General features: G+C 42.4%; 1 protein-coding gene across 3 annotated transcripts in view; it reads left to right on the top strand.

Annotated features, from left to right (window-relative positions):
• LOC138304374 (integrin alpha-M-like) overlaps positions 1–27,536 on the top strand; it is a 242,314-nt gene that overhangs the window by 173,292 nt on the left and 41,486 nt on the right. For 2 of the 3 annotated variants that reach the window (XM_069244358.1, XM_069244360.1), the window contains 4 exons: positions 10,916–11,056; positions 12,240–12,446; positions 15,392–15,522; positions 21,708–21,868. In XM_069244358.1, coding sequence (XP_069100459.1) covers positions 10,916–11,056; positions 12,240–12,446; positions 15,392–15,522; positions 21,708–21,868 — 640 coding nt within the window. The remainder of the gene's footprint in view (positions 1–10,915; positions 11,057–12,239; positions 12,447–15,391; positions 15,523–21,707; positions 21,869–27,536) is intronic. The other variant, XM_069244359.1, reaches the window with a different exon arrangement.

Genomic DNA, 27,536 nt, shown 5'->3' with positions numbered 1-27,536 from the left:
TATTGACGGCTCCCTTGAGCCACGGCTGACGAGGCTTGAGAGGCACCTGTGCGCCATGAGTGGTACTTCAACCCAAGAAGACATTTGGCGGCATTTCAAGCAAGCCCCTTTACCATGCTGCTCCCTGCTGATGATGGGCTAAACCCAGAAACACATGTACAGGGATTTACAGCACTTGCTGCACCTGCGGAGGTGAAAGACTAATACTTTTTGAATGGAATGCGAATTCAACTGCATTTACCATGATGCTTTGGGGTCATACTTTGTTGCTGGAGTGTAGGCAGTGTGCTCCCTTTCTTTGAAACTATTGATGGATATTGCCTGTTGTGTTATCTTGATTTTTGCACTTCTTCATCTCTAGCCAGGGCCATGGACTTTCATGTAACAAATCAGTGCTTTCTAGGAGTTGTAGTCTTAGTCCACTTAATTGGCATAATACAGCATTATATGCCCCCCGTGAGAGCTATAACGTCTGTTAAAGGTCCTGAACCTGAGTTATCGGCCTGAACTGCAGATGGTATTAGAACATTCCATCCACTGACGGTATAATGATCTAAATTAAACGACCCAATAATGAGCCAGAGCTACGCAGTTGTCTTCAATGGATCTCCTAACATTCCAGCATAACAATAATAATAATAATAATAATAATAATATTAGCTCTGAGACACTACATTATTTTCTTATATGATGTTTCCCTGCTTTCTGGTACCTGCATTTTTTTTTGCTCTCATGCTTGGAAACACAGCAAGTGGAAAACGCACAGTAAAATATACGACTTCCTAGTACACACCACAGGGACACACATACCACTGTGTACATGCGGACCTGTTTCTGTGTGTTTGTAGCACACCTAATGTTTAAACCAAGTGAAAACCACAGTTCCCTATTTATTACTACCTGTATAGTCATTAATTAAGTGATTGACGTATTCACACAAAACGTCAACATTTTAAAAGTGTGACTTTTTGACCACGTTCTCATGTACATTTGCAGAACGGAGGCTGAAAACATGCCAAACATGCACTGCACCGTTTGGTGGGAAATAAACCACATTACACGGTTGTTTCACAAACGGATATGGTACAGGCACTGTGAACATTTTCACAATGGACAGGCCGCTTCCAAATGAATAGTCATAACATTATTGCGTAAACAACTAAAATCCTTCAGAAATGTTTGCAGTGAGTAACCTTTTTGTTTATTCCCAATCCGTTCCAATAGCTGATGTGAGGGCGCTAGCACGGGTAATTAAACACTGAAGGTGTCCTCTGTAAATGTAAGCTGAGTTAGTGAACTGCTGAATCTTTGAATCGACATGGAAAACGGGAGAGAGGCAAATATTGGCAAGGGCGTCCTGCGAAACGTTCTATGCTGCAGAAACGTAATCCTGTCTGGCAGATCTAGTGCATTGAGCTCATTTCAAAGTTGACGCACGTAGGCCCTGTAAGCGTCAGCTATAAAACAGGAAAAAAAATATGTGACCTACTCCTACCCTAAAGGGATGTCAGGATACCTCACATCTGTATCTGTCACATGGGTTGTGGAACACTTGGCTGGAACGCATCGAAAAATAATAAGGCAGGAAGAGCCATGATACCCTACTGCCAGAGGAGGTCAGGCAGAACTGATATCATCTCTCAGTCCCTGTCCAGGTCAAAGCCTGAAAGAAAGGGCAACACCTCCAACTGTGAGAGACATAGGCACTGGAAGAAGGAGTGAGGGGGGATGTAGCTCCCCCGGTATATCCAAGCTGGATTTCAGAAGATTGAGCTCTAAAGTTTCCTTTAAATTGTGTTTTTACCTCGTCACAGTTGCTGTGTGTTCAAAGACAGAGGTCAAATGTCAGGCTATGTATTCAAACAAACTGCTGCCTATTCTTTTAATATGGAGAACAATGTTTACTTTTCTTTTGATGACTGCAAAGATAGAGAATTTTGCTGGGGTACAGGGAGAGTGAAAGGAAAGGTGGTAGGATGTCAGTTGTTTTCTAACATAACATTTAAATACCTGTAAAATAACTGTACAGACATTTCGAAATAAATCAGCAGTTAGGAAAGCACAAATGAAGCACTTTTTTTGTATTTCTGAATTGTGATGCAAAAAAAGATTTTAATAGGATCAAAACAAATCAAGGCACTTTACTAGATGAAAATAGTAATTTTTGCCTGTGTTATACCTGATATCCTTGCCATGGTTTCCCCTATCTTTTTCACTGTGTGTTGGACTTCGTTTTTGCTGGTTTTGGTACTCGGGGCACTTTACCGCTGCTGACCAGTGCTAAGGTGCAAGTACTCTTTGTATGAATTGTATTGATGATTGGCTTTTCCATGATTGGCATATTTGGTTTACTAGTAAGTCCCTAGTAAAGTGCACTATGTGTGTCTAGGACCTGTAAATCAAATGCTACTAGTGAGCCTGCAGCACTGAATGTGCCACCTACATGAGTAGCCCTGTAAACATGGCTCATACCTGCCTCTGCAGTGTCTGTATGTGCAGTTTTAAGCTGGCCTGGCAAGTGTACCAAAACCTTCCCTTTTTGTACATGTAAAGCACCCCTTAAGATAGGCTCTAGCTAGCTCCATGGGCAGGGTGCAGTGTATTTAAAAGGTAGGACATGTACTAATATGTTTTACATGTCCTGTTAGTAAAATCCTACCAAATTCGGTTTTTACTATTGCAAGCCCTATCTCTCCCATAGGTTAACATAGGGGCTGCAATTAAATATCTTTTAAGTGCAGTTTCCCATTGGGAGCAGGTAGAAATCTGGAGTTTGGGGTCTCTGAACTCACAATTAAAAAATACACTTTTTGGTAAAGTTGGTTTTTAGATTGTCAGTTTGAAAGTGCCATTTTTAGAAAGTAGGCATTTTCTTGCTTAACCATTCTGTGCCCCTGTCTGCCTGTGGTAGCCACGGATGGGTCAGACTGCCAGTTGGGCTGTTTGTGAATTCTCTCTAGACAGTGACACAAAGGAAGCTGGAGAAAGTTCTGCATATCCTGATGAGTCTCCTGGGCTAGAGTGGGGAGGGAGGAGCTGACACCTGCACCTTAAAGGGCTGTCCCTGTCCTCACACAATGCAGTCTCGACCCCCTGTTTTGTGTGCCTGGGGCCAGGCCTGGACAAGGCAGGATCTTGTCAACAACAGAGACTTCCCTTTGACGTTTGCCTACTTTAAAGGCAGAAATGGGTTTAAGTAGTAGACCCAAAACCCCAGACTTTTAGAACACTTGTGAATCAAGAGAAACCTCTGCCAAGGAGATAAGCTGAAGAGGTGGAGGAGGAGTACTGCAACATTTGCTGTGTGTGCTTTGCTGGGTTAGCCAGCAGTTGCTGCTTCTGCCTTAGAGAGGACAAAGGCTGGATTTTGCTGTGTATCCTGCTTGTGAAGTTTCTCCAAGAGCTTGGATTGAGCTTGCTTCCTGTTAAGAAGTCTCAGGGACAGCAAAGATTTCATCTACCAGCCTTTGGGCTCACTTGCTGTGGACCCTAACTCGTCAGGTAGTGCCTATTCCAGTTTCTGGGCCCTTGGGATTGAAAGCTGGTTGAAAACCAAGAAAAACCAAGTGCACCGATGGCAGTCGCCGCCCGGCTAATGCCACTGTCTGACCCCGTGACGCCGCTTGCAACCGAAGCCATCGTCCCCACTGCAGTGCGAGGACCCCGACTGACATCACAGGCCTGACACCGCCGCAGCCCCACTGATGTCCCGTAACTTTGTGAGTCCCGAGAGCCGTGTCACCCGACTCCACTGTGGCACCTGCAACCCTGTAGCATGACTGCGACCCTGTGAGGTCACCCCACGGCATCTTGACCCTCCAGATATCAACCCCTCCGGAGTGTAAGGACCCGATGCTTTGCACTGCAGCCGCCTCATCTCCCCTCCTCCGCAGCAAGGACCCAACGCTTTGCACCAACACCTCCGTTCCACTGCTCCGCAGCACCAGAACCATCACCATATCGGATCCAGCGATGCCTCACTTCCCTGACTCCGTGCACCATCTTGTTTTCTCACTTTCCAAAGGTATTGTACCTAGGGGTCTGTGCGACTCCGTGACCGGCGCCATTGGCATCAGATTGTTGGGAACAACTCCGTTACGACACCGTGATACCACCAAATTGAAGCATTTGTGTTTCTAAGCGCAACATTGAAGTTTAATCTTTGAAAATTCATATCTTTGCCTGTGTATGTTGGATGTTTGTCATTTTGGTCTTGTTTTACTCAGATAAATAGTGGCAATTCTTCTGAACTGGTGTTGAGTGCTTTTGTGGTGTTTTCACTGTGTCACGGTGTGTGTTGGTACAAATACTTCACACATTGCCTCTGAGATAAGCCTGACTGCTTGTGCCAAGCTACCAAGGAGGTGAGCAGGAGTTATCTGAGCTGTGTACCTCCCTTACCCTGACTAGAGTGAGGGTCCCTGCTTCGACAGACTGCAAACTGACTGCCGACCAGAGACCCCATTTCTAACAGTCTGTAACACGATTTTCACACATTATTGTTTCTGTGCTATATAGTTTTATAAGTAAAATAGCATGTCAGTGTAAATTATGTGTCCATTTCAATCGAAAATGTGCTGTCTGTAAATGACGATGCAGTATCACACCATGCTCTAGTAATATATTTACAACAGTATGCTATACAATGCACCACTGGTTACCTACTACACCTATCCCATTCGTCTGCTGAATGGGCATAACTCATTTGCTATGCTTGTTTTTTGTGTAATGCTTGCTTTTTTCACAATACCTATGACTTGATTGATGTAACATTGATGCCAGCACCCCCTGCTCCAAAAGTTCTTTAAACACCACTGGTGAGAGCAGGCCAGCCGTGAAAAGTCATCATCCGAGACAAGCAGAGCAGCTAGAAAGGACATTCTTGTACAAGGCCTGGAAGGAAGTAATACTGTCTTGAGCTGTCAGAGAAGCGCATGTACTAATCTCAGAGCACGGAGAAAGTTATGATTGGCAACAATTGGATCCAGATAAGATGAAGATTTAGAAAAAAACTGTCAGGTTTAATGTTCCTTAATAACTGTCATTGAAGTGAAGTACGTTTTAAGAGGGAGTAAAAATAATATATTTTTTACCTTCAAAAATCGGGAGTAGCTCACCTAGTTCTGAAGCACTGACATGTATGCATCATCAGTCACTAAAACAGCAGGTATGTCAAAACGTTTCGTATTTGTTTGAATATTGCATACCTTTAAACTCACTATGTCTTGGATTCTCTTTCAGCCTCCTTTCATGATAAATACTTCCTATAAACTTATTTGGGGCCACTGTTGTTGCAAAGCTTCCTAGCCCTCTAATCTATACTTCAGTTCCAGTGTCCTTCTGGAATGACCATCCACAATTACCTTACTTCACTCGCCATGGGTACTCGATAGGTTGAAGGGTATGTGTTTGTGAGCGCCCCAAGGATGTAGTGACGTCTTATGTCAGTGGGGATCAGGGAGGAAGTAACTCTATTTGCCTCTATCGTGCAGGAAGTGATTGTAGCGGTTAGAGCAGGCCAGGCAGGAAATTGGCTCATCTGAGTTTTTTAAACCAGGCAAGTGGAAAGGATACAATTTTCATTGCCAAAATAAATCAAGCAGAGATCAGGAAAGCCAGGAAGGAGCTAAGTATATGAGAGAATGTGGCTCCCGCCTGCACCAGTTTGGGCCCCAGCAGTGGCTCATATTTTCATTGATGTATGTTCCATCTGTAGAGAATGAATAGTGAATGGGAATGATATCCAAGAAACATGTTGAGGTGCACCGTCAGCTACACGAGCAAGAGCCCTCTGTACATCTACCCAAGCTCCAAAATCATGGAATGGCTCCTCAGTGCCTGATCCAGAGCCTAACAGAGTTCTAGTCAATCTTCCGCCTGCCGCAGCCCCTATGTGGTTGTTCTTATTGGATTGCCCCTCTGCATAGGGGACAGAATGAACTTTATGAGGAGCATTTTAATAAATCCTAAGATTGATTAGTGCGACACAAAGGGTTTCCAACGTTCCACACTAGAGACATTATAATGGTGCGCTTGGTTCGGCCCAAAGCATGCAGATCCCAAAGTGACTGTGTAATCACAACTGTCAGACATCCGTTTTTAGCCCACAATTTACTGTTTGCCCAACCCCTGTCCCTTCAATCGAGAAGCGGCATTAATTTGGTCACTTAGGGTCACTTTTATAAGCCCCTAAATCAGTACTTGGAGATCAGTGCCCACCCTTTGGAAGCTCTTGTTGATAAATCCAAAGTTAGCAATGGGCACTAACATTTGGTACAGTTTAATTCTTTTGATTCTCATGCTATTGAGGGTCCATTTGGGGGTCTACAATCAAGGACCCCCAGTCATTTCACAGGGGCCGGCTGTCCCTTTTACCATCCCTACAGCCAATAGATTTGAATTCCTTGCGGACATTAACTGACTTTCATCAACTGAAGCAACCCCTATTGTTATTGATACTCAGCAAGTCCTTGTCCTTCCCAAGAATGGCATTGCTGGCCCTAATGTAGCACGTAAATATGCTCTGCTGAGTTGGAACGTAGCAGGTCTGAGAGGGAAATTAGATAAACCAGATTGGCAGTCCTTCATCCACAAGCATGACATAGTTCTTCAGGGGATGTGGGCCACCTCCTGTATCTTATTTAATAGTTATGCGTGTTACCATAGTCAAGCACTCCCTTGTCCCCGCAGAAGGGCTATGGGAGGTCTTGCTATCTGGGTCCTCGTTAACCGAGGAGTCGAAGTTATATCAATTGACTCTGGATCTCCCACCTTTCAAGTGCTACAGATTAAGAACAGTCTCTCACTGCTTATTTTCTTTTTGGTTAATTTTTATAACAATGATTTTGTAAACTCTTCATGTATTCTTTTTGTTTTTGCAGCTGTTTAACTTTTTCTCTAAACTGCAGGGGAGTGTTAAAACGCAGGTTGCCGCTGTGCTTTGTGGTGTTTCAACACCAAACTGCCTGCCCCTACGTTGCTGGGGGGGGACTCAGGAGGTGACATCTATGGTAGAACTCAGTGATGCAAGGGGAGTTGAGCTGGCAAGATATTTGGCCAAGCATAACCTGATGAATTTAGTTGCTGCCTTAAGTGAGATAGAGCTTCCTCAGCCACCCTCTAGAGGACGTGGATGCCCGTCTACTATTGATTATATCTTTGTAATCAGGAACCTCATACAGCAACTTATAAGCAGGGAGGTCGTGCAGACCGAGTGGGGGACCATAATGCCCTGTCTGTTATAGGGCAGTTGCCCTTAAGCAGGTTTAGGCCCACCTCCAACATTATCCCCACACAGCACTCCACAGATGGGCTAAGGCTAGTCTGGCATCTTAAAAAACACCCAGTAGCCTTGGGTTTGCTTTTGAATAAACATCAGGGGATATTTCTTATTTGTTTGTCAGCCACCAGTGGCAGTGTACTATTGCCCCACTTTGATGCTTTAAGTCAGGCAATTAAATAATCCTTCCTTCAACCCACGTTGGCAAACAAGGAAGATCCATGTTGGTTTAATGAGAATTGTTTGGTAGTTAACCGGCGACTAAGGCATGCATTGGCTGCCTTGCAGAGAATAACGGCTGAGGTGCAATCCCTCTGACATGCATACAAGTGTTCCCTTAAATTTAGGAAGGAGACTGCATAAATTGGATTGTGAAATGTTGGAATCCGTAGCATTGGGCGGTAATAGTAAATCCTTTAGGGGCGCAGTTAACAGAATTAGAGCTAGAAGCACCCCTGAATGTCCCCTGTTACAATGTAACATCCTAGGCTCTGATCGGGAGGCACATTTCTCTGCAATTTGTTATCTGGAAGAGAACATCGAGTTGGTAAAATCTTTATATAGTAAGTTAGTCAATGTACCACCAGTCGTGTTACTCCTGTCAGAAGTAGAGCTGGCAATAGGACAACGCACAGGGGCTAAAGCACCATGCCCCCTCGGAATCCCAGTCGACCTTGTAAAATGTAATGTTGCTCTTTGGGGTCCTCTGATTACAAACGTTTTTAACAGCTCTTTGAACACGCATATTCTCTGTTCTTGGAAACAAGCAACAATCATGCCCATCTTTAAAAACGGTAATCTTATGTCCCCTTAATGCTACAGGCCAATTTATTTTCTGGACAGTACCATCAAAATTATTGGCAGGGTGATTTAACATTTTCTTGTTGATTGAGCCCAAGAGCAAGACATTCTTTCCTCTTTTCAAGTTGGGTTTCACCCAGGGCTGGGTACATTAGCGCAGTGTCTTAACCTGAATCTAATAGCCAAAAAGTATGTTCATGTTAAGAGCTGTCCTCTGTACTTCACCTTTATAGACCTCTGAATGGCTTTTGATTCAGTTAACAGCCCCAAGTTGTGGCCGAGGCTGCTGGATATGGGCATTGAAGCACCCTTGGTGAATCTGTTGTTCAACTTGCACACCAATTTGGTAGCTAAAGTGCGTCTGAGCCCAAACAGGGTAAATGTCAACGGAATTTTGTCTTAAGCGTTGAGTGTGCCAAGGCTGTATTCTGTCCCCATTACCTTTTATTTTTTAATATTAATGACTTTTGTCAATTTTTAACTGCTATTCTGGTCGATACTCCCTGAGTTGCAGACTCCCAGGTACCAGCATTATTATACACAAATGATGCGGTTTTGTTCGCTCGGACCCCCAACGCTTTGAGATCGTTGGTGGCCCGCTTAGTTCAGTTTATGGGCAGTCTGGATCTGGCCACAAATTATGGTAAATCACAGATTATGGCTTGCGGTCCAGGTAGTACTGCCAACCGAAGGCTCATTATCGAGGGCCAGTCACTATGTAGCATAAAAAACCTCATCTACTTGGGCCTAATTTTTACCTCATGGAGTGGGGATCTCCAGATCCTGCCACCAATTAAAAGAAAAATGCTGCCTACTGGTCTCCATCCTTTTTCCTTCATTAATCCCCCTCCCCCAGGGTGGGTCTGGGCCCAGGGTGGATGGCAAATTGTTTTTATGAGGAGAGGTCATGCAGCCCACGTCTCCACTCTCTGGGTCTTCATTAGGCCCCGGGGACCCTAATCCCTGGGCTGGTGTTTTACTAAGGGGAGGGCACAGCCTCCCCCCCTAGCTTCATTGAGGCCCCGGGGACCCCATCCCCTGCAGTGATAATTAAAGTGCAGTGGGGCATGCATCCCTGCTCCTTCAGCCTCGAAATGCCCCGGGGACCACATTCCTCAAGTCCAGCTCAATGGTTGCATCCCAGGGAGCCCACCCCTGGGACACTGTTTTCCTAACCACAAGAGCACCGTCAGTGAAAACTTGAGCATACATATTTTGCCCTAGCCGCACTCGTGCAGGCAGGGAAACAGAGATTGCTCCCGCCCATCGGGAGCAGGAAACAAACCTGCTCCCCACCAGCGGGAGCAAAGTTGCCTCCCACTGGACCGAGGATGGGTGCTTGCAGGGAAGCTGGCTGGATTGGAGAGGCTATTGGCCTCCCCACACAGCTCCCAATGTAGTATGTCATCTGAATGCCCTGGTGGGACTGTGGCAGCCACCATAGGCCCGGGCAGGTGGGGTCTCCAGGGCCAGTATTGGTTCAGGCAGTGGAGCCACATGCCCCTCCTCTTTTAATGAACGTCAGCCCAGGGGATGGGGGTCCCTCAGGCCAGCAATGGCTCAGGGACGGGGTGCGGGCGGGGTTGCAACCCCCTCCACAATATTAAAAATAAAAGAACTGCCTGCTGCTGCCTTCCTCCAGGATGGGTATAGGCAGGGGAGCTGGAGGTGCCATGGGTGTCCTGGTACTGCCCCCACGCTCCCCAACAAAAACAAAAAAGTGGCCCCTGAGACACTCACAATAATAATAAAAAAGGGGAAAAAGGGGAAACATAAATAATAAATGAGCCACTCATTTATTTTTCACTGCTCCTGCCATGGGGTGCCCTATAATGCCCTTCATAGACTAATGTGCATATCGTTTGCTATATGGGCGTGCCCCAATCTATTCAGCAGTCCTTCACAAATACTTTAAAAAAACTAACCCTATGTTTCCTGGACTCTATAGAATATGACCCCAGGGAAATTGATTGATATTTTTGAGCATTCCAAAAGCTGGAACTTTTGTCCTCAACTTGGGAATTTATGGATGCTTTGTGTTCGGTTTTATGGCTGCACTATGTTGCCTGAGGAGTGTAAAAAAAAAGAAAAATCAAGACTGACACATATTTCATTTTGGTTTTACTATTTTGAAATGTATAGTGCCAAAACTTACAGGCTTAGCTTGCATGTGTACTTTAAAAAAAACTAGAAATCCTCTGAAAAAAACTAAGGTTAAAGTGAGTGTTATACCTAGGTATTAAAAAAAATCTTAGAAATTCACTTAATAAACAAAGCTTAAAGGGATTCTATATTTAGGTGACATTTATAGAAAAAAAACACTGCAATTCACAAGTTATAGTTATCTAAAGTAACTTTAACTCATGCCCTAAAGTAAATAATACATCTGGCCCTCACTATGCACTGGTAATGACCTCCGATTACATAATTCATTACATGTTCTGTGACATCATTGATAACAGCACTGCAATATCCGAAATAACATAATTAATGTCAACAGTGTGCTTGGCGAGGGTGTGAATTATAGTTACTTTAATGCAGGAAATATAGTTAAATGAGATAACTATAACATTAATTTAAATGGTTTTATTCGTTTAAATTTCACCTGATTTTAATGTGCCTTTAACCTTTGTATTCTCTCAGTGATTAGATAGATAGATAGATAGATAGATAGATAGATAGATAGATAGATAGATAGATAGATAGATAGATGTAGGAAGCTGCATATAGTATGTTGTTCTCTCACATTGCTTAAATTGATGTGTGCAGCAATGGGTCCTCTCAGGTAGTTGACATCAACTGTGTAATATTCTGTTCTTTTTATCTCTTGTGCAGATTGGATCATACTTTGGTGCTGAACTCACCTCAGTGGATCTGGATGGCAATGGAGAAACCGATCTGGTGCTGATTGGTGTGCCTCTGTACCATGCCCAGGGCGTGGGGGGCATCGTCCAAGTTTGCAGTGTCACAACTGGGGTATGTGTACTATGTGTGCTACAAACAATCAAGAATCACAGCCTTTCTATATTACCAATATCTCCTGTAGGGCAAGAGAAATGCTTTATATGCTGCAAAATATTTAGCTTATTGTTCAACAAAGTTCTTTTATGGTGTAAAATATGTTTTACATGGTATAAGAAGGTCCTATAATGTTTGGTATGTCTCATATGATATAAGAAACGTTTCTTACAATGTAAGAGATCCAAATTTGTGCAAGCGGGTTCAGGTCACATTTATTTTCAAATATTGATTTTAGAGATTCATTTCAGGTATCATCCTTTTTTTCTCTCTGCCCCCACCCCATAACCTTTCTCAGAGAAACTAGGGTAGCTTTGCCTTGATATAATCGATGTAGCACATTTTGGGCCTTATTACAATCTCAGCGGACAGACAAGCCTGTCCGTCTAAATCCCAATAGGGTGGTTGCCGACAATGTGGCTGCCTCCCTGCTGAGCCCATTGCGAGTTTCCCACTGGGTCAGGAGGCGGAAACCTCAGTTTCTGCCTGCTGGTCCATCAGGAAACGGCCTACAGCATTGTCTCTGGCTCGTAATAGAGCCGGTGGCAATGCTGTAGTGCGCAGGGTGCACCCTCGCAATGTTCACTGTCTGCAAAGCAGGCAGTGAACATTGCAACGGTGTTGGCCAGGGGGGCCTCTGCACTGCCCATGCCATGTGCTTGCAGTGCTGCCCTGTTGGATTAGGACAGCCTTGACCGCCAGACCGCTGAGATGATTAATTCTGGCGGTGCTGGCAGTCCGACTGCGGCGCAACTGCCTTGGTCATAATGTGGTACCCAGACCGCCGCATTGGCGGCAGTCCAACCGCCACCACGAACCTGGCGGTCATGAGACCGCCAGATTCATAATCAGGCCCATGTTGTCTGAAATGTCTCCCCTGGTATGAGAGATTTCTTATGGACTGTCTCCTCTGTCTCCTCTGGTGTCAGAGTGAACCGCACAGTGTATGAGATGTCCCCTATTGTTTAAGTGGCCCCTTTGCTTGTTTAGATGTTGTCAATGCTATAAGAGATGCCTCTAACGATGTTAGAGTTAGGCATCAATGTGCAATGGATGTCTGAGCTCGTTCCTTTTAGAATGTGCTTCGGGACTCATCCCAGGTTTCAATCCTGTTGTTCTCGTCCACCCCTCTCTTTTCCAGAAGAACATCACTTGCAATGAAACTCTCAGTGGATCAGCAGCCAGCACCCATGGAAGGTTTGGTGCAGCAATGGACTGCCTGGGGGATGTCAGCTGGGATGGTCTGGCTGATGTGGCAGTGGGTGCCCCACTGGAGGATGAGCACCGTGGCGCTATCTACATTTTTCATGGACAAAAAGAGGGGACGCTTGGGCCCCTGCCAAGCCAGGTGAGACTATGCTTCTGGTCATCTTAGAGGTATGAGGGAAATGGGAAACGTGCTCCCCTTAAATCTAGAGGCTTAATTTGGATCATAAGTAGGGGATCAGTTTGGGTGTAAGACTGAGGCCATTACGGGAGTAGGAAAAACCCCATAATACTAGGATGGCAGGTAAATGCCAGAGGGTCAGGTGCACAAAGAGGCTATTAACATTTACTAGGTAACACCAAAAAAACATCAGAAATGTATGTGGTTTTAAAACACACATCTTAACCACAGAGCCACAGATGATTTGTGGTTGTAACCGAAACTAAGATCATTTGGAATATTGCAGTTGTTTTCATTTTATCTGTTTCATTTTGAAAATAATCAAAAAAGATCACTAGGGAACTTGCTGGTGTATTTTTTCATTCCTTGTTTAGGACACTAGATTTGTCCCTTTGCCCTCATTGATGAATCATAAAGCTCACAATTGGATATGGCCATTCAAACAGCAGCATAATTTGAAACCTTCAAGGGACTAGCCTGAGAGTCTGCAATTGAAACTTAGGGGCTGATTTAAGAGCCACTAGCACCATCCTAACAACATATTAGCGTAATTTTATTACGCTAATGTGGCGTTAGATGGCCAAAAATGCAGCACTATTTTTGCAAAGTGGTACAATGCATGCATTGTGCCTCTTTGTAACCCTTTGCGCTACAATATGCCTGCACCAGGCATAATGATTGCAAAGGGAGCGTTCCCCCGTTAGGTGGGTGAAAAAATGGCACAAGGAAATCTAAGAGATTTCCTTGTGCCATTTTTCTCGGCACTTTTAATGCCTGCTCAGACAAGGCATTAAAAGGGGGCATGCCTTTTAATACAATAGACCACTATATACTCTGCAGGAGTAAAGCCAAAATGTTGGCACTACTCCTGCAGAGCACATCAATAGCATAAAAAAGGGATGTTATTGCCTCCTACCCTGTGCCCTGGTGCACAGTATTTTAAATACGGCGCACACATGGTGGCGGTAGGGGTAGGGGGGCGCTAAGGGGCACAAAGGAAGTGGTGCTGTACTGGGTGCAGCACCACTTTTCTTATATCAGTACCTTAATGTTTTTGTCTGTAGTACATGGATGCGAAATACAAAACACCTCTGCCTTTTTTCCCAGATTCACATCTGCCTACAAACAACAGGATAAAAGCAAACCACTAGTGACTATTTTTCAGCCATCCCCAAACAACTGCAAAATAAACACCTGCGGTCAGTTCGAAAGGTTTGTGCATTTCAGGCCAGAATTCCACCTGGAACTGGTTGTAAAAAAATGAGGCATTTAAATTTCCAAATTGTCATTCTTACCAAATCGCAATTGGGAAATTGCATTTACTTATATAAGAACCTTAGAACCTTTAATTAGTGACTCCTAGTTGGTCTCAAATCAACCTACCTCTTGAATATTAATGAGGTAGGTGGAAGTTTGCAAACCATTAGGATTGATAGCCATCCCATGGATAGTGACCTACTTGGGTCAGCAGACCACAATGTCTGTGATTGCTTTTTGATAAAGCATTTTTTTTAATGGAGCCCGTTTCCCTTAAAGGAAAACGTTAAAAAATTAAAACATAAACATTTAGTTTTAGTTTTTAAGATTAGGTAGTGGTCCATGGGACCACTGCCTGATCTAAAAAAATATATTTTGTTAAACATTTTCTAAAGGGAAGAGGTCTCTTGGGGCCCCCCTCCCATTTGCAAAAGATACCACTACCTTTCAGTATCAGTAAAAAATGACTGTTTCACAACCGTAATTCGGTCACGAAACATTAATACATACCGTTGGGATCAGGTATTTGGAAGGGACTCCTTAAACATGCCCCTTCCAATTACCGAATCACAAAACCAAATTGCAAGGATGACACCTCCAAGAGCAGAGATAGACAAGAATTTTGCCAAAAGGAGCATTAACATCCATAGAAGAGAATGGGGCCTTGGTTTGGAACAGTGACTATTGTCAGTGATGAAAACTTTTAAGGCAGATGAGGAGAATGACTGATGGTCATGGGTATGATATGGGTGATGAGAAAATGTAAGTGATCAACATTGAATTAGCTGGAATGGGGTGTGGTAGGTTTGTTCAAAGATACCAAAAAAGAAATATTGGATTGGATTCACCACTGAAATAGCACAATGGCTCACTAAGTATATCACCATGAAGGAGGAATAGGCAAGGATGTCATCTTAGGTTTTAGAGAGAGACAGTTCATGCAGTGACCTCCGAACTGCTATCCATGAAACAGTGGGGCATGCAACAGATATATATCAAAGAACGTCTTTAGGGAGGGGAGGCAGAACCTGTGACTGGAAGAACCACAGCTTATTAAGGATATTTGGATAGAGAACAATACAGAACAATACGGATGAAATCATGTAATACACCAAAACTGATCATTGTTTTCATGGACCAACAGGAAATGAAAAGATGGAAGATTTTGGTGCAGCAGCCACAGATGGCAAAGGGTGAAACTTAGTACAGAGGGGTACAAGGAGAGGAGAGCACAGATAAAAAATTAGATTCATTTTGGGGAGCACATCAGAGATGAATAAGAACAGAGTTCAGGCAGATGTTCCGACATGGAACTGTGGTATTGACAGCAGGTGGACAAGAGTGAAACCTTGGGGAGGGAGTGGGGTGAGGCTGTACAGGTCTTCAAGTATAGAGAATTCTAGCTTGGGAGTGGGTTTGTCACACTTGGTCAAGTATTAAGCCTTAGTAGTTGAGTGACCATTAGATAAGAGAGCAAACATTGAAATTGAAAGGAATAGCAGCTGAAGAATTTATTGAATTGTGGAGCAGAAACTCTGTAAGCTCAAAGGCTTTTTAAAGTATGATAGTTGAGGATGTAATGGCTCACGTGTGGAGCAATGGAGTCCATCAGTAGATCACAGTTTCATTTTCTTGACTTTCACCCACAGAGAATTGCAGGATCTGTCTTTTCAGCTGGGCTGAAATACTTTGGAGTGTCCATCCATGGCCGACTGGACATGAGCGAGGACAGACTCACCGACATTGCAGTGGGATCCTTAGGACAGGCACTGATTCTCAGGTATGTCTACAGGAGCACCAGGCATATTTTGGCTGCCCTCTCTCTCCATGCTGTTGAGCATGTTGTCCATGTTTCCTGTTGTTTTTCTTCCTGCTAGCGTCTCTTCTGCTACCACCAATGTTGCCCCATCTCACTGGGCTTTTGCATTCTCTTAATCTGGTGCTTCCACCTTTTCTAGTGGTACTGCCTTTTCTCCCATCACTCTCCAAATGTCATTGCACCCCAGTCTCTTGCTGTTCTTCTTTTATTCATTATGTATGTATGTATCTATGAGTTAGCATTTGAAGAGTGCAAACCAAAGTGGAGAGCAACAGAGCACTGAACAGGGAGTATGAACATTGCCCACAATAATATACAATTATAGAGTGAAGTTCAAGAGCAGACTGTTGAGTGGTCAGGGCTACCACTGTATGAAAAACATATAGTGGCACATAAATATTGAGTCAACAAAATTGTTTGCCTTAAAATAGTCTTCCCATACTTATAATAGCTTATAATAGAACCCACAATATATTGTCTCAAGTATATCGTGGAATGCAATATCTTTCATAACAAGGTAAGAATATAATATATATATATATATATATATATATATATATATATATATATATATATATATTCAACATCCAAATTATTTTATAATAGCCGCACACTCAGGAGATCAAAAGTAGAATATGTTTATTTAACACAACGCGTTTCGGCTGACTAGCAGCCTTGGTCACGTGTATGTAAGTGCTCACACATATATACATAAATATATATAAGTACATATACATACATATATATATATATATATATATATCAAATAAAACAACACTCACTAAACAATGTTTTAAAAACATTTAAATTAGAATGGAAAATGGCAACAGTAAAGTAAATTAAAAATTAAAAAAAATATATACACCCTACAGACATATATACCTAATTTTAGCTATTATTATAGACATATAAAACTATTGTTATTTAACCAATATATATAATCATATTTACCATTTAAAAATGGTAAAGAATATCAATAGCAAAAACAATTATAAAAACATATGTAACAACATATAATAAATAATTAAAGAAATATATTCAACGAAAAAAAATAATTTTAAGACAAGCAACATTTGTGAAAAATAATATAAAGAAGACAAAACAATTACCAGAATAATGAAAGCATATAGTATTAAATACTTGTAATTTTTCTTTACTATAAACACTATTTAACAAACATTAAATAAAGTAGGTATCTTCCAGTGACCTAATTTACAAATCCCATTCCATCCACATAAACAGTAGGATAAGTGTTGGGTTTCTGAAATATTAGATTTACTTTTCCCACTCCAGTCTAAGCAGCAGCACCAAAAGTGTTGGATTCCATAGAGTTTAGATTTACTACTTTCTCTCCACTCTCAGCATACAGTAGGGAAAGTGTTGGACTATGGAAAGGCTTAATTTACTATTCCCAATCGAGTCTCACCAACACTAAAGAACGTGTTGGACCCTGGAAATGTCAGATTTACTTTTCCCGCTCCAGTCTCTGCAATAGTAGGGACAGAGTGGGACTCTGGAGGAGTTTCATTTCCTACTCCCACTCCAGTCCAAGAAACTCCAGGGAAGATGTTGGACTACAGAGGGGTTACATTTTTTATTCCCATCCAGTCTAAGCAACACTAACAAAGGTATTAGGTTCTAGAAGGTATAGATTTACTTTGGCCACTGCAATCTAAACACCAGTACTTAAACTGGAAAAAATAAAATTATATTTTGAAAATAAAGTACTTATTATATACTATGAAAATGTAATAAATGTATACAAAATCTTCTTCCTACCTAAAGGAAATAAACAGTAAGCACCACAAACAACTTAAATAATAATTCCAACAACATTTCTGTAACATATTAAATGGACTTAAAAGTATTCATTTTGAAAAATACTTAGGACCTGATTGAGAGTTTGGTAGAGGGGTTACTCTGTCATAACGGTGATGGATATTTCATCCGCCGACATCTAAATCCCATACAATATAATGGGATTTTGATTTCAGCGGACGGGTTAGCCGTCACTATTGTGACAGAGTAACCCTTCTGCCAAACTCAAAATGAGTCCCTTAGTATGTCCCCCATTAAAAATTGCATCAATAATTATCAATTAATACATTAAATATTGGTAATACTACATTTACAAATAACATAATAGGAACAATTCCCCACTCATTTCCCCTACAAACCTATCAACCTGCTACTAAAATATGCATTTCTTGCAAAAATATGAACAATTCAACATATACTGTAAAATGTTGTCACTAAAATTAAATAAAACAGTTTTAAAACAATTTACATAATACATTACATAATGAATTAACAATTAAAAATTAATTACCACTAACATACAATTATTCACAATTTAACTAAATCCCCACCCTATTCCTCTACAGACCCAACAAGCTTCTACTAAAAACAACATAATTAATAAAACCATTTAAATTTAAATGTACAAGAAGTTAGTTGGCATCCCGGATAGGCTTGAGTCCCTGTTGGTTGTTTGGTGAGCATATTTTTAGGCAAAGTTAGGCATCTGTGTATTGATGGGTTTTGATGCTGCTGTCTTCAAGATTGAATCTGAAATGTTCCATGTAGAGGCTTGAGATGATGGAAAAAAGATGGAGCTCTGTGGTACTCTGCAGAAGACAGAGAGTGTCCATGATCTTAGAGAACCTGTTTGCACACATGCTTGCACCAGTTTGTGAGGTAGGATGTGAACTATTTCAAGACAGTGGCTGAGAATATCACATTAACCCTGTGTTGATCATAGATGGATGCGTCAAAGGCTTCATAGTGTTAAAGCAGGACCAGAAGACAGGGGTCGCTCCTGTCATTGAGAAAAAAGGCATTGACATGTGAAGTGTACTTGAAGTGTGACTGTCTCAGTGCTACAGCATGGCATAAAGCCTGATTGGTTGACTTGTAGAAGGCTATTCCTGATGACATGCTCAAGTAGCTGGGTGATGATCACTTTCTCAGTGGTTTCTCTGAATGGAAAGTGTGTCATAGGGCAGTAGTTAGTGATGTTGGTTGTGTGCAGGAATGTTTTCATTAGCAGAGGGAAGATGTGATCTGTTTTAAGGATATCTGATAATCTTACTTGGATTAGGGAGGCACTGACAATGAGGACAAGGGGTGTGAGAGCTGTTTATTGGAGCAATCTGATTAAAGAAGATGGAAGGATATCGTGTTTATAGAAGGTTGCCTTGAGAGAGTTCAGGATATTGGAGAAATCCATACGTGAGACTGGATTGATTAGGTCCATTTGATAGTGTGATGAAACAGAGATGGCTGGACGTAACGGAGCCATGGAAGTGGTAATGAGGTTAGATGTGATTTTGTTGATCTCTCTGTCTTGCTGGTGTTGCATTTTTCAACTGAAGCAGGGACAGGAACTGTTGGTTCTGGAAGAGGATTGGTGCAGTGTTCAGCAGCTTTGAAGAGGGATTTGCATCTATTGGCTGCCTAAATGATGGCTGTGTTGAGTAAGAGCCTTTAGCTAAGATGATATATGATTTCCAATTAGAGCTGAGTGTTTTAATTTGGGTATGATCATCCATGAGATTTGATCTTCTCCATATTTTTCCTCTTTTTGTATGGCAAATTTATTTCCTTTAAGCTCTTGAGTGCACCAATGTGTTGAGTGCTTTGGCTCAGTGGATCAGGCTTTTGAGGAGCAAAACCATCAACCTGAGTTCTCCTATTGGTGTTGTAGATGTTGCGGTGATTATTGACATCTGTGGCTGGAAGTGGTCTGGCAGATTGCAAAGGGCCAGATGTAAAAAATACTTATTTTGCATTTCCTAAATAGTGACTCCTTAGAAATCGCAATTTAGGAAATGCAAAATGGTGTGTACAAAAATAGAGATTCCCCAATAGCAATTCCTACAGTGTAGGAATCGCTACTAGGAAATCACTATTTACATAATACCAAACTATTAGCTCCTATGGGAATAAAGGCCCATAGGTACGAATGGTTTAGCATTTCCTAATTTGCAGTTTCCTAATAGGAAATCACTAATTAGGAAATGCTAAAGCAAGGGTGACGTTCAGCTTAAGGCCCCTCCTTGCTGCACCCCAAAAAATGGGGTGCACATGTAAAGCGCACATATGCCCTAGGGGCATGTGTGCACTCTATTACACTTTAAAAAAAGCATTTTGGGGTGTTTTATTTTAATTGCACATGATTACCATCTACTTTGAGTCAAAGGTAATAGCATTTTCTAAAAGCCCAATATGCATTTAGAAAACACTTTGTACATGAGTGCATAGTAAATCACAAATGGGAAATCTCTATTTGCGATTTCCTATTTGGGTATCACAAAATGCGATTTCTACTGGGTAGAAATCGCATTTTGCGATCCCCAAACGGCCTTTGAACATTCCAGAAGGCTATTTAGCATTTCTGAACAGGCCGAAATAGGGATTCGGCCCGTTAAGAAATGCTAAATAGCTTTGTAAATCTGGCCCCAAGTTCTTCTTGTATTTTTTCCAGTTACGGGTCTTTAATGAAAAAGAAGCTTCTTCTTCCACTCTTTTTGGCTGTCTTTGATGCTGAGGAGTAGAGTATGCAGTAGTGAAGGTGATAGCTATGTTGTCGTTCCAGTCCAGCGCTTTAGTTGTCTGGTGGAGGATGTTAGTGGACGCTAATAGGAAGAGGTCCAGTGTGTTGCTTTTAGAGTGAGTTAGAATATTGAGTAGTTGTTTTATTTCCAGTGTGTTGAGAAGTATGTTGAATGCTTCCTTCATGTATTGTGTGTTAGAGTTGCCATGGAGGTTGAAACCTCTGAGGAATGTGGGTGTGTTGGATGGAGGTTGCGGTGATGAAGTCTGGGATTTCATCTAGGAATTGCTAGTTTTGTCTGAGTGATCTGTATAAAAGGTGAAAGGAGGCTGCTTTGGTGATTAAGAGACGGAAGTTGAAGAGAAGAGCTGTGTGTTAGAGTTGCAAAGAGTGCAAAGAGTGCAGGCCATGGATGTTCTTTGTATGACTCCAAGTCCCCATTTTGTTTTCCAGATTTGTCCCCTCTCCTCCTGCTTCTCCACTTTCCATCTTCCTATTGTCTCTGTCTCCCTGTTGTCTTCTATAACCCCTCTCCTCTTGCCACTGCCCCATCACTCTCCGCCTTTGCCTATCATTCTGTTATTACAATGTCCTTCCACTGTTTACCGCTCCAACAATAGTTGCCACTTTCCCACTTGCCATTATACCATTTCTTTTGCTGTATTTCCCTTCTCTGACGTTATCTTGTTCTCCTGGCTGTTGCCTCTATATCTATATATTGCCTTATCGCACATCCCTCATGCCACCATTTCCAGTCCTTTTTGGCCATTTCCCCTAGTGCCCTCTTCCACAATATATAGCCTCTTCATCTTCTGTCTCTACTTCTCCCACGGCCTTCACGACCACTCTGTTGTCCTCTTACCCCTCCGCTGATCTTGCCACGTCTTGCTGTATTTTTCTTCATCACTGTGCAGTCCTGCTCCTCATTGCTGGAGCTGACTCCATACATTATATCCCTCCCACCTTCTGTTGCTCTCATAAGCACTGTGCTAACCTCCCTTTACTTTTGCCCTTCTTTTCAATAGTTCCCCATGCCCTCACTGTAACCCTCTAGCCCCCCAGCCCCATGGTGGTGTTCCACCTTGCTGTCACTCCTTGTTCTCTTATTGTTGCCATATTCTTTTCAAGCTCATTCTCTTTCCCTTAAGGGTTCCTCTTATCTGTTGCTATTACCACCCCTTCCACTCTCTCTTGATCTACTGATGCCATTTTTGTCGGTCATTCATCCCCCATTGTGTGCTTTTTAACCTTACTTCCAACTACTTTACTCCTCTTTGTTTTGCCTATCATCTCTCACCCTGGTGTCACACATTTATTTCTGTTGCTGTGCCATGTTCCCCTGATGTTATTCCCCCATCGCTCTTAACCTCTTTCCCTTGTTGTTGCTCCTTTCCTACTGCTGTCACCGCCTTTCCTCCTGAGGTTTTGCTATCCTCTTGAGGTGTTGTTTCCAGTCTTACTTATTGTTCCCTCTTCCTCACGGAGCCTCCTCTCTTACTTGCCCTTGCTTCTTCTCCTCTTTTTGTTAGACCTTCTTCCCCATCAGGCCTTCCCTAGTCCCTGACCTTCCTCACCTTTTTTTTTTGGTTAGATCTCGCCCTGTGATTGCGGTTTCAGCCTACTTGACCTTTGACCCACCCCAAATACCGCTTGACCGTGTAGAGTGTTCGCGGCGTACACACAACCCCTCGCTGATGGTTGGAAGAACCACCATCTGCTTCAACATAACAAGAGTCAGCCATGATCGTTTAGGTAAGGCAGGGGACACCTGCAGGGTTGCACCGGAGCACTATGTAGTATTCATTATTATTTTTTTATGTTTTTTTAAGCGCAGTAATACCAGTTAGGTTGTCCCAGCACTAGGATTAAAAAATAAAAGCAATGATTAGGATGTTTAATTCCTGAAATGCTCATTTCTGAGTAGTTAGATAAAATGTAAATGATTGTTGGCGGAGCGAAGAAAGAGAACAAAGTTGTTCCAGATCAGTGCTACCTGGTAAGAGAAGGTAATTTCCATTGGTGCACTTTTTTCAATTTGGGAATATTGAAGAAGAATGAAGAAGCAGGACATAGATCCCTTCTGGGTTGATAAAACTAGAAAGGTTAGAAATTCCTTTGAGGGTTTGAGCGTTGAGTGTTTGAAGGCTGTTAGAATGTATTTTGCGCTCAGAAAATTTCACTAAATGCAACAGAACATGAACAGCAGCACCCAGCAGCCACTCACTCTACCTCCTTTCATTCTTCCTGTATTCCTGCAGTGGGATTTTTGTGCTAAATTACGCATAATTACTCAGATAGCCGTAATTACGTGATTATCGGTTATTTCACATCCAAAGAGTACCACAAAATGACTGAACTTATTCCAATTACTCTTACATAATCAAAATTTCAGCTGGGCCTATTAATTAGAACCTTCCCTCCAAAAACCATGGCAGGGAGTTGGCTTCAGTATAACGCACTAATCGTGCGGTACCTCTTACCCTTCTTAGAGTCTCAATGAACAATAGTCATAACCCTTAGAAGGAATTTGCAATGAAGGAAACACCTTTCGCTGCCTATAACAACTCATTCTCCTGACTGCCTGCTTAGAGTCTGACTCTATGACAGAAATGAAAGTGGCTCAAAACCAATAACATTGAGGGAGGGAGCGAGAGATACAATATAACAATCTACTTGGTGTTATTTAACAACAAGGCCAACTGGAAACCAAAATCAGCTGCGGCAGACAGGTTCAAACCAGCACCATAGGACCAGAGGCCAGAGCTGAAATAGTCAAAGGAGAAGTTACAGTTGGGTCATGAAAGCCCATCGAGCTCTGAAAGCAGCTGTATTGCCTCTAGGTGACCGGAAAATGTCAGTCCAATCATGTTTAAGACAATCTAAACCTCTAGTCATTTTAGTGAGGGTCAGTTGCATTGACCGAAGGCTCTATCAAGCAGTTTAATAGCAAATCTATCTCATTATGGGTACATTGATCACTTGTTTGTTAAAAAGTCCTAAGCAATGGCTGCTGTTTTTAGGCTATCCTCCCCAAACACCGAAAAGCCCTGAAATGCCATAGCTCCTCCAGAAGAATGAGCATCAGAGATCGATGCATCAATAACCTTCCCCAGGAGCCACCAGACTAGAAGGACAAAGTAGGAAACCCAATTGGCTGACGGCTAGCCTTTGTGTATATGATTTGTTAGTCTTTGTGTGCTGAGTAGAATCAACTGAAAGCCCTTGAGGTGATAACACATTTTGAATCCACATCCAGAGCCTTCACATCCAGGGCCTTATGAAGAGAACTCAAATGCAAAAGCATTTTTAACTTCAGGGACAGGCCAATTTAAAACGGTTGGTATCAGGAAACTTTCTCATCGTCGAAGGCTCTTGATGTTTCTCAACTTTGCCTGAGGTCCAGTTTATGTCCATCTGATCCCCTTTTCACTCTCTAAGATGGGAGAATCTCAGGTACCAGGACATTGTTGTGCTCTTAGCCCTGAGTTACAATGCTGTCAGAATGCAGTCAAGCAAGTATAGTGAGCACCTCAAAAATCAAAATGGAGGGAACCTCGGAAAGAAGACCTCAGGCATGAGAAAAACTGTCAGGGAAGGCCTGCAATTAAAGAGATGAATGCGCAACACAGCTGAGGTTGTGTATCCCGCTGCGTGCAGCGGCACAGCTTCCACCAGTGAGGCAGGCGCAGTGACATCAGGGGCAGTGCAGGAGCGCACTGAACCCTGAATATTGATGTTTTTACAGTTCAAACAGCTGCAATGGGCTCAATGTATTTCTCTGCACCATGGCCCATGACACACCAGCTATGTCAGTGGGTGCACGCTGGGAAACAAAATGTCAGGGTTGGGTGTGGCCAGTCATTAAGTTTCAGAAGTGGAAGATGTGGGCACAAGCGCCAGGAGAGGGGCAGTGCTAGTGCTGCCCCCATTGGCACTAATTGGGAAAGGATTGAGACTGCCGCCCCTGAAAGAATGCCAGTTAGGCAGGGCAAACGTGGCCCTCACTCGAGGCAGAAGTGATGTCCTTACAGAATCAGAGTTATTAGTGCTGGTTGGCGTCCATAAGGTGGGGCTAAGAAAGGGAAAGGCATACAATGCCTGAGGCATGTGAAACTGCCTAGAGTTATGTGGAAGGCAGGAGTGCTTATGGTGGGGTTAAAGAGTCCCAGAGAATAACGAGAACCAGTCAGACCAAGGTGGTTTGTGACCTCAGGGAGGAGAAGAAGAGCTCAGCCCTAGGATTCTGGATGGGCGATGGCCATGAAGAAGTATGGATGGGCTTCCACGGTACAAGAGGGAGTCGCAAAAGTCAACAAAAGGTTAACGAGATTCGTTGTTTTAGATGCTGACAATGTTGGCATATCTTGGAAGCAAACGCTATATAGCTTTAATAATCTTGGACCTAAAGGATAGGGCAGTTGGTCATTTTGTGTGTCCCCAGCTTATACTGTGAGCGGGGTAACGGGCGCAGGTGCTAGAAAATCCCTGTGCCCAATGGGCACAGCTTCAGGTGATATCTAAAGGCTGTGGGGTGGGGGGCGCTACTTGTCCCAGTGCCTGCTAGGCATAGCTATACCTTAATCGTAGGGTATAGCTATAGGCATATAGGCATAGCTATACCCTAAGATTATGTCTGACATTGGCATTTTGATTTTAGATCATGTCTGATGTGCATAAGCCAACAATTTGGGGGAACGATTTTATGATAATTAACCATAAATCACAAACATCGTTTTTTTTCGATATTGTATCGTAATTATAATTTCCTTGCTGCAGTGTTACCCATATTCCAAAGGAATGGCGTCATAACTATGAACCATTTATTTCCCACATTCTCAAATACACCTTGTCATGAGACTTCTGTCATCAGTCAAGGCAGGGTACGTGGCTTATCGGTGCTCACTGAAAAATGTCATAGTGGCTTCAGAGGGCTCTTTGTTAATATAACTTATTTTTAAAAAACACCACGAGCTCAGATGTTTTTCAACAGAATATACAAAGAGCTAAGCTTACCAATACATAGTTCCCCATTAGTCACCCTTCATATACACTCATACGGACATATATAGATATTGTACTGGTGTAACATTGCAATGGCACCACCACAGTTAATGATAAGATATGCTTCCCATGGCGAATGTAAAATTTTTATTCGGATGAAACTTTTGAAAATGTTTTGACTAAAGTTTAGTAAATTTCAAACAGCCTCCTGAGACCCATAAGTTCTTTCATATATATGGGCTGGTGAACATTGATCATGGATTTCATAGTTTACAATATGAATAATTTGAAGTCACATTTATCCCTAGATGGATTTCTCCATTGGACACATTGTAGCATAAATGTCTTCAAAACATTTGTGTCAATTTTGACCAAATGTCTCACTCACATATAATCTACTTGACCCTTATCAATTTCATCAATAGTACAAATAGCTTTCAAAATTTGAGGAAAAACTCTCTAAGGAAGTGTTGGGACTTGCTATAGCATGGGTGTACACCAAGAGAGGAGCTTAGTATTCAGTGAGCACCTGAAGAGGATTCTGCAAGTTTGACAGATTTACAATCAAAGTGAAATTGAAGTACTCTAACTATCTAGAAGACATGGAACTGATCCTAATCAAATGTACAATTACTCAACTGAATGTACATTTCTTCATTCGAACGATGTTGTATTTGAACTAATGAATCATATTTGAGCCTGCACATTTACAGTAGTACCAAAGAATGTACGTTTAGACCACTAAATGTACATAAACAAAAACAAACGTACATTCATACAGTAATCACAAATCACATATACAGGATTCAGCTTACCATGAGCCAAGTAAACCGAATATAAAAGTAGTGCTCATGCAGGCACTCAATACTGCCTGTGCGTGAACTGGAATTAAGAAGCCTGGAAAGAATACATATTGAGACTGTACAGTTCCCTACTGTGTGCTAGATAACTGTGTTAAATTACTGTTATTCACTTAATACAACGCTTTGAATGGGAGGTAAAGTTACAATGGAGGTAGACCACAGCATTTACAAATATATCACAGAACTGAACCGGGTTACATCATTAAGGTGGCCCTGACAAAGCCACATAATAGTGTTAGGCAAAACCCTTAACTACTTCTGAGTGATCATCAATACTTCATTACTCGGCACACCATTCAGCAGCACCTAAGGTAATTTTACAGTGCTTTCATTAATTTTTAAAGTACCGTAGTAAGTGTGTGTTCAGTACTTCTGATTCTGCTACTTGTTATTTTTGATGTGGTGTAGCCTATACTTTTTTGCAACGCTGCTAATAGCAAGTGTTCCTTATAGTTGACTCATTGATACTTTTTTTTCAAACCCAGAAAGTTGACAATTTGGGTTGTCCCTGCTGGGATTCAAACCAGGTCCTCACAGCTAAACACAGATCCCTTGGGGAGGTAGTACTCTACCGCCAAACCCCTCTGAATACACAGGATTTATTTAGAGAATGTTCTGAACTGTATTTAATTAAGGGCTGTAAGTTAGAAATAAACTCACAGGAGAAATAAAATAAAGCATACTAAAGAAAATAGGTTCCAATTGTATGCCCATTTGCATTTTTGCCTTGGTGAAGGTAGACACCTATTTTGCACATTGCTTCTGTGATTTCTCTGCTTTTCACTCTTAATTACATTGTGATGGGAGACTGCACTCTCGGGATTTTGCTATAGGTGGGGTATCGCAGTGCCAGTCCCTATAGATAGCCCTGCAGTGCTGTTATCCTGCAAATGAAGTGCTCAGACAGAGTAGGGGGGAGGGGATGAAAGTACAGGCTCACATAAAACATAAAAAAACACAATTATATTCCTAAAGTGAATGGCCGCTGGGTGGGCCATTAGTCCTTCCTCACAGGCCTGGCACCACTGCCCCTTCTACAACCTAATAATTTGCTATGATTTAGTGGTGGAAGCTAAGCATGTGCCTCAAAAGTGTTCATATAAAGCCTTGCACTGCAGGTACTATACATTCCTGCACACATCCTAGGCGGCCAGTTCCCCCTTCACAGGCCACCACAGACTTGAGCGCATTGTCACTGTTTTCTTTATTACAAAGTGGCACCAGTAAATGTGGTGATATGATCATGGCAGGGCAGAGGTGTAGATTGGAGAGCGTGATGCGTGGAGGGAGCCTCCCAACTAGGGTGCATGGAGTCACCGCAAAAGTTACCTTTTTCTGCATCCTGGCTCTTTACTGTTCCCAACCTGTTGGTAGATACCACAGCAACATCACAGAAAACAGGCAGGTTGAGAAAGGCATCAACAAACACATTTCCTAAAACCTATTTACCTCGCCTCAGTAGAAAGGATTGGCAGTGCAATGCTTGTAGAGTGTGCACAGCCTGCCCTATGTAGTATGCAATGGAAGATTCCTAGCCACGAAGCTGATGATTCCTT

The sequence above is a fragment of the Pleurodeles waltl genome, chromosome 7 (genome assembly GCF_031143425.1).
Source record: "Pleurodeles waltl isolate 20211129_DDA chromosome 7, aPleWal1.hap1.20221129, whole genome shotgun sequence".
NCBI lineage: Eukaryota > Metazoa > Chordata > Amphibia > Caudata > Salamandridae > Pleurodeles > Pleurodeles waltl.
Note: the sequence above shows the minus strand (reverse complement) of the source record. Positions and strands in the feature narration are given on the sequence as shown.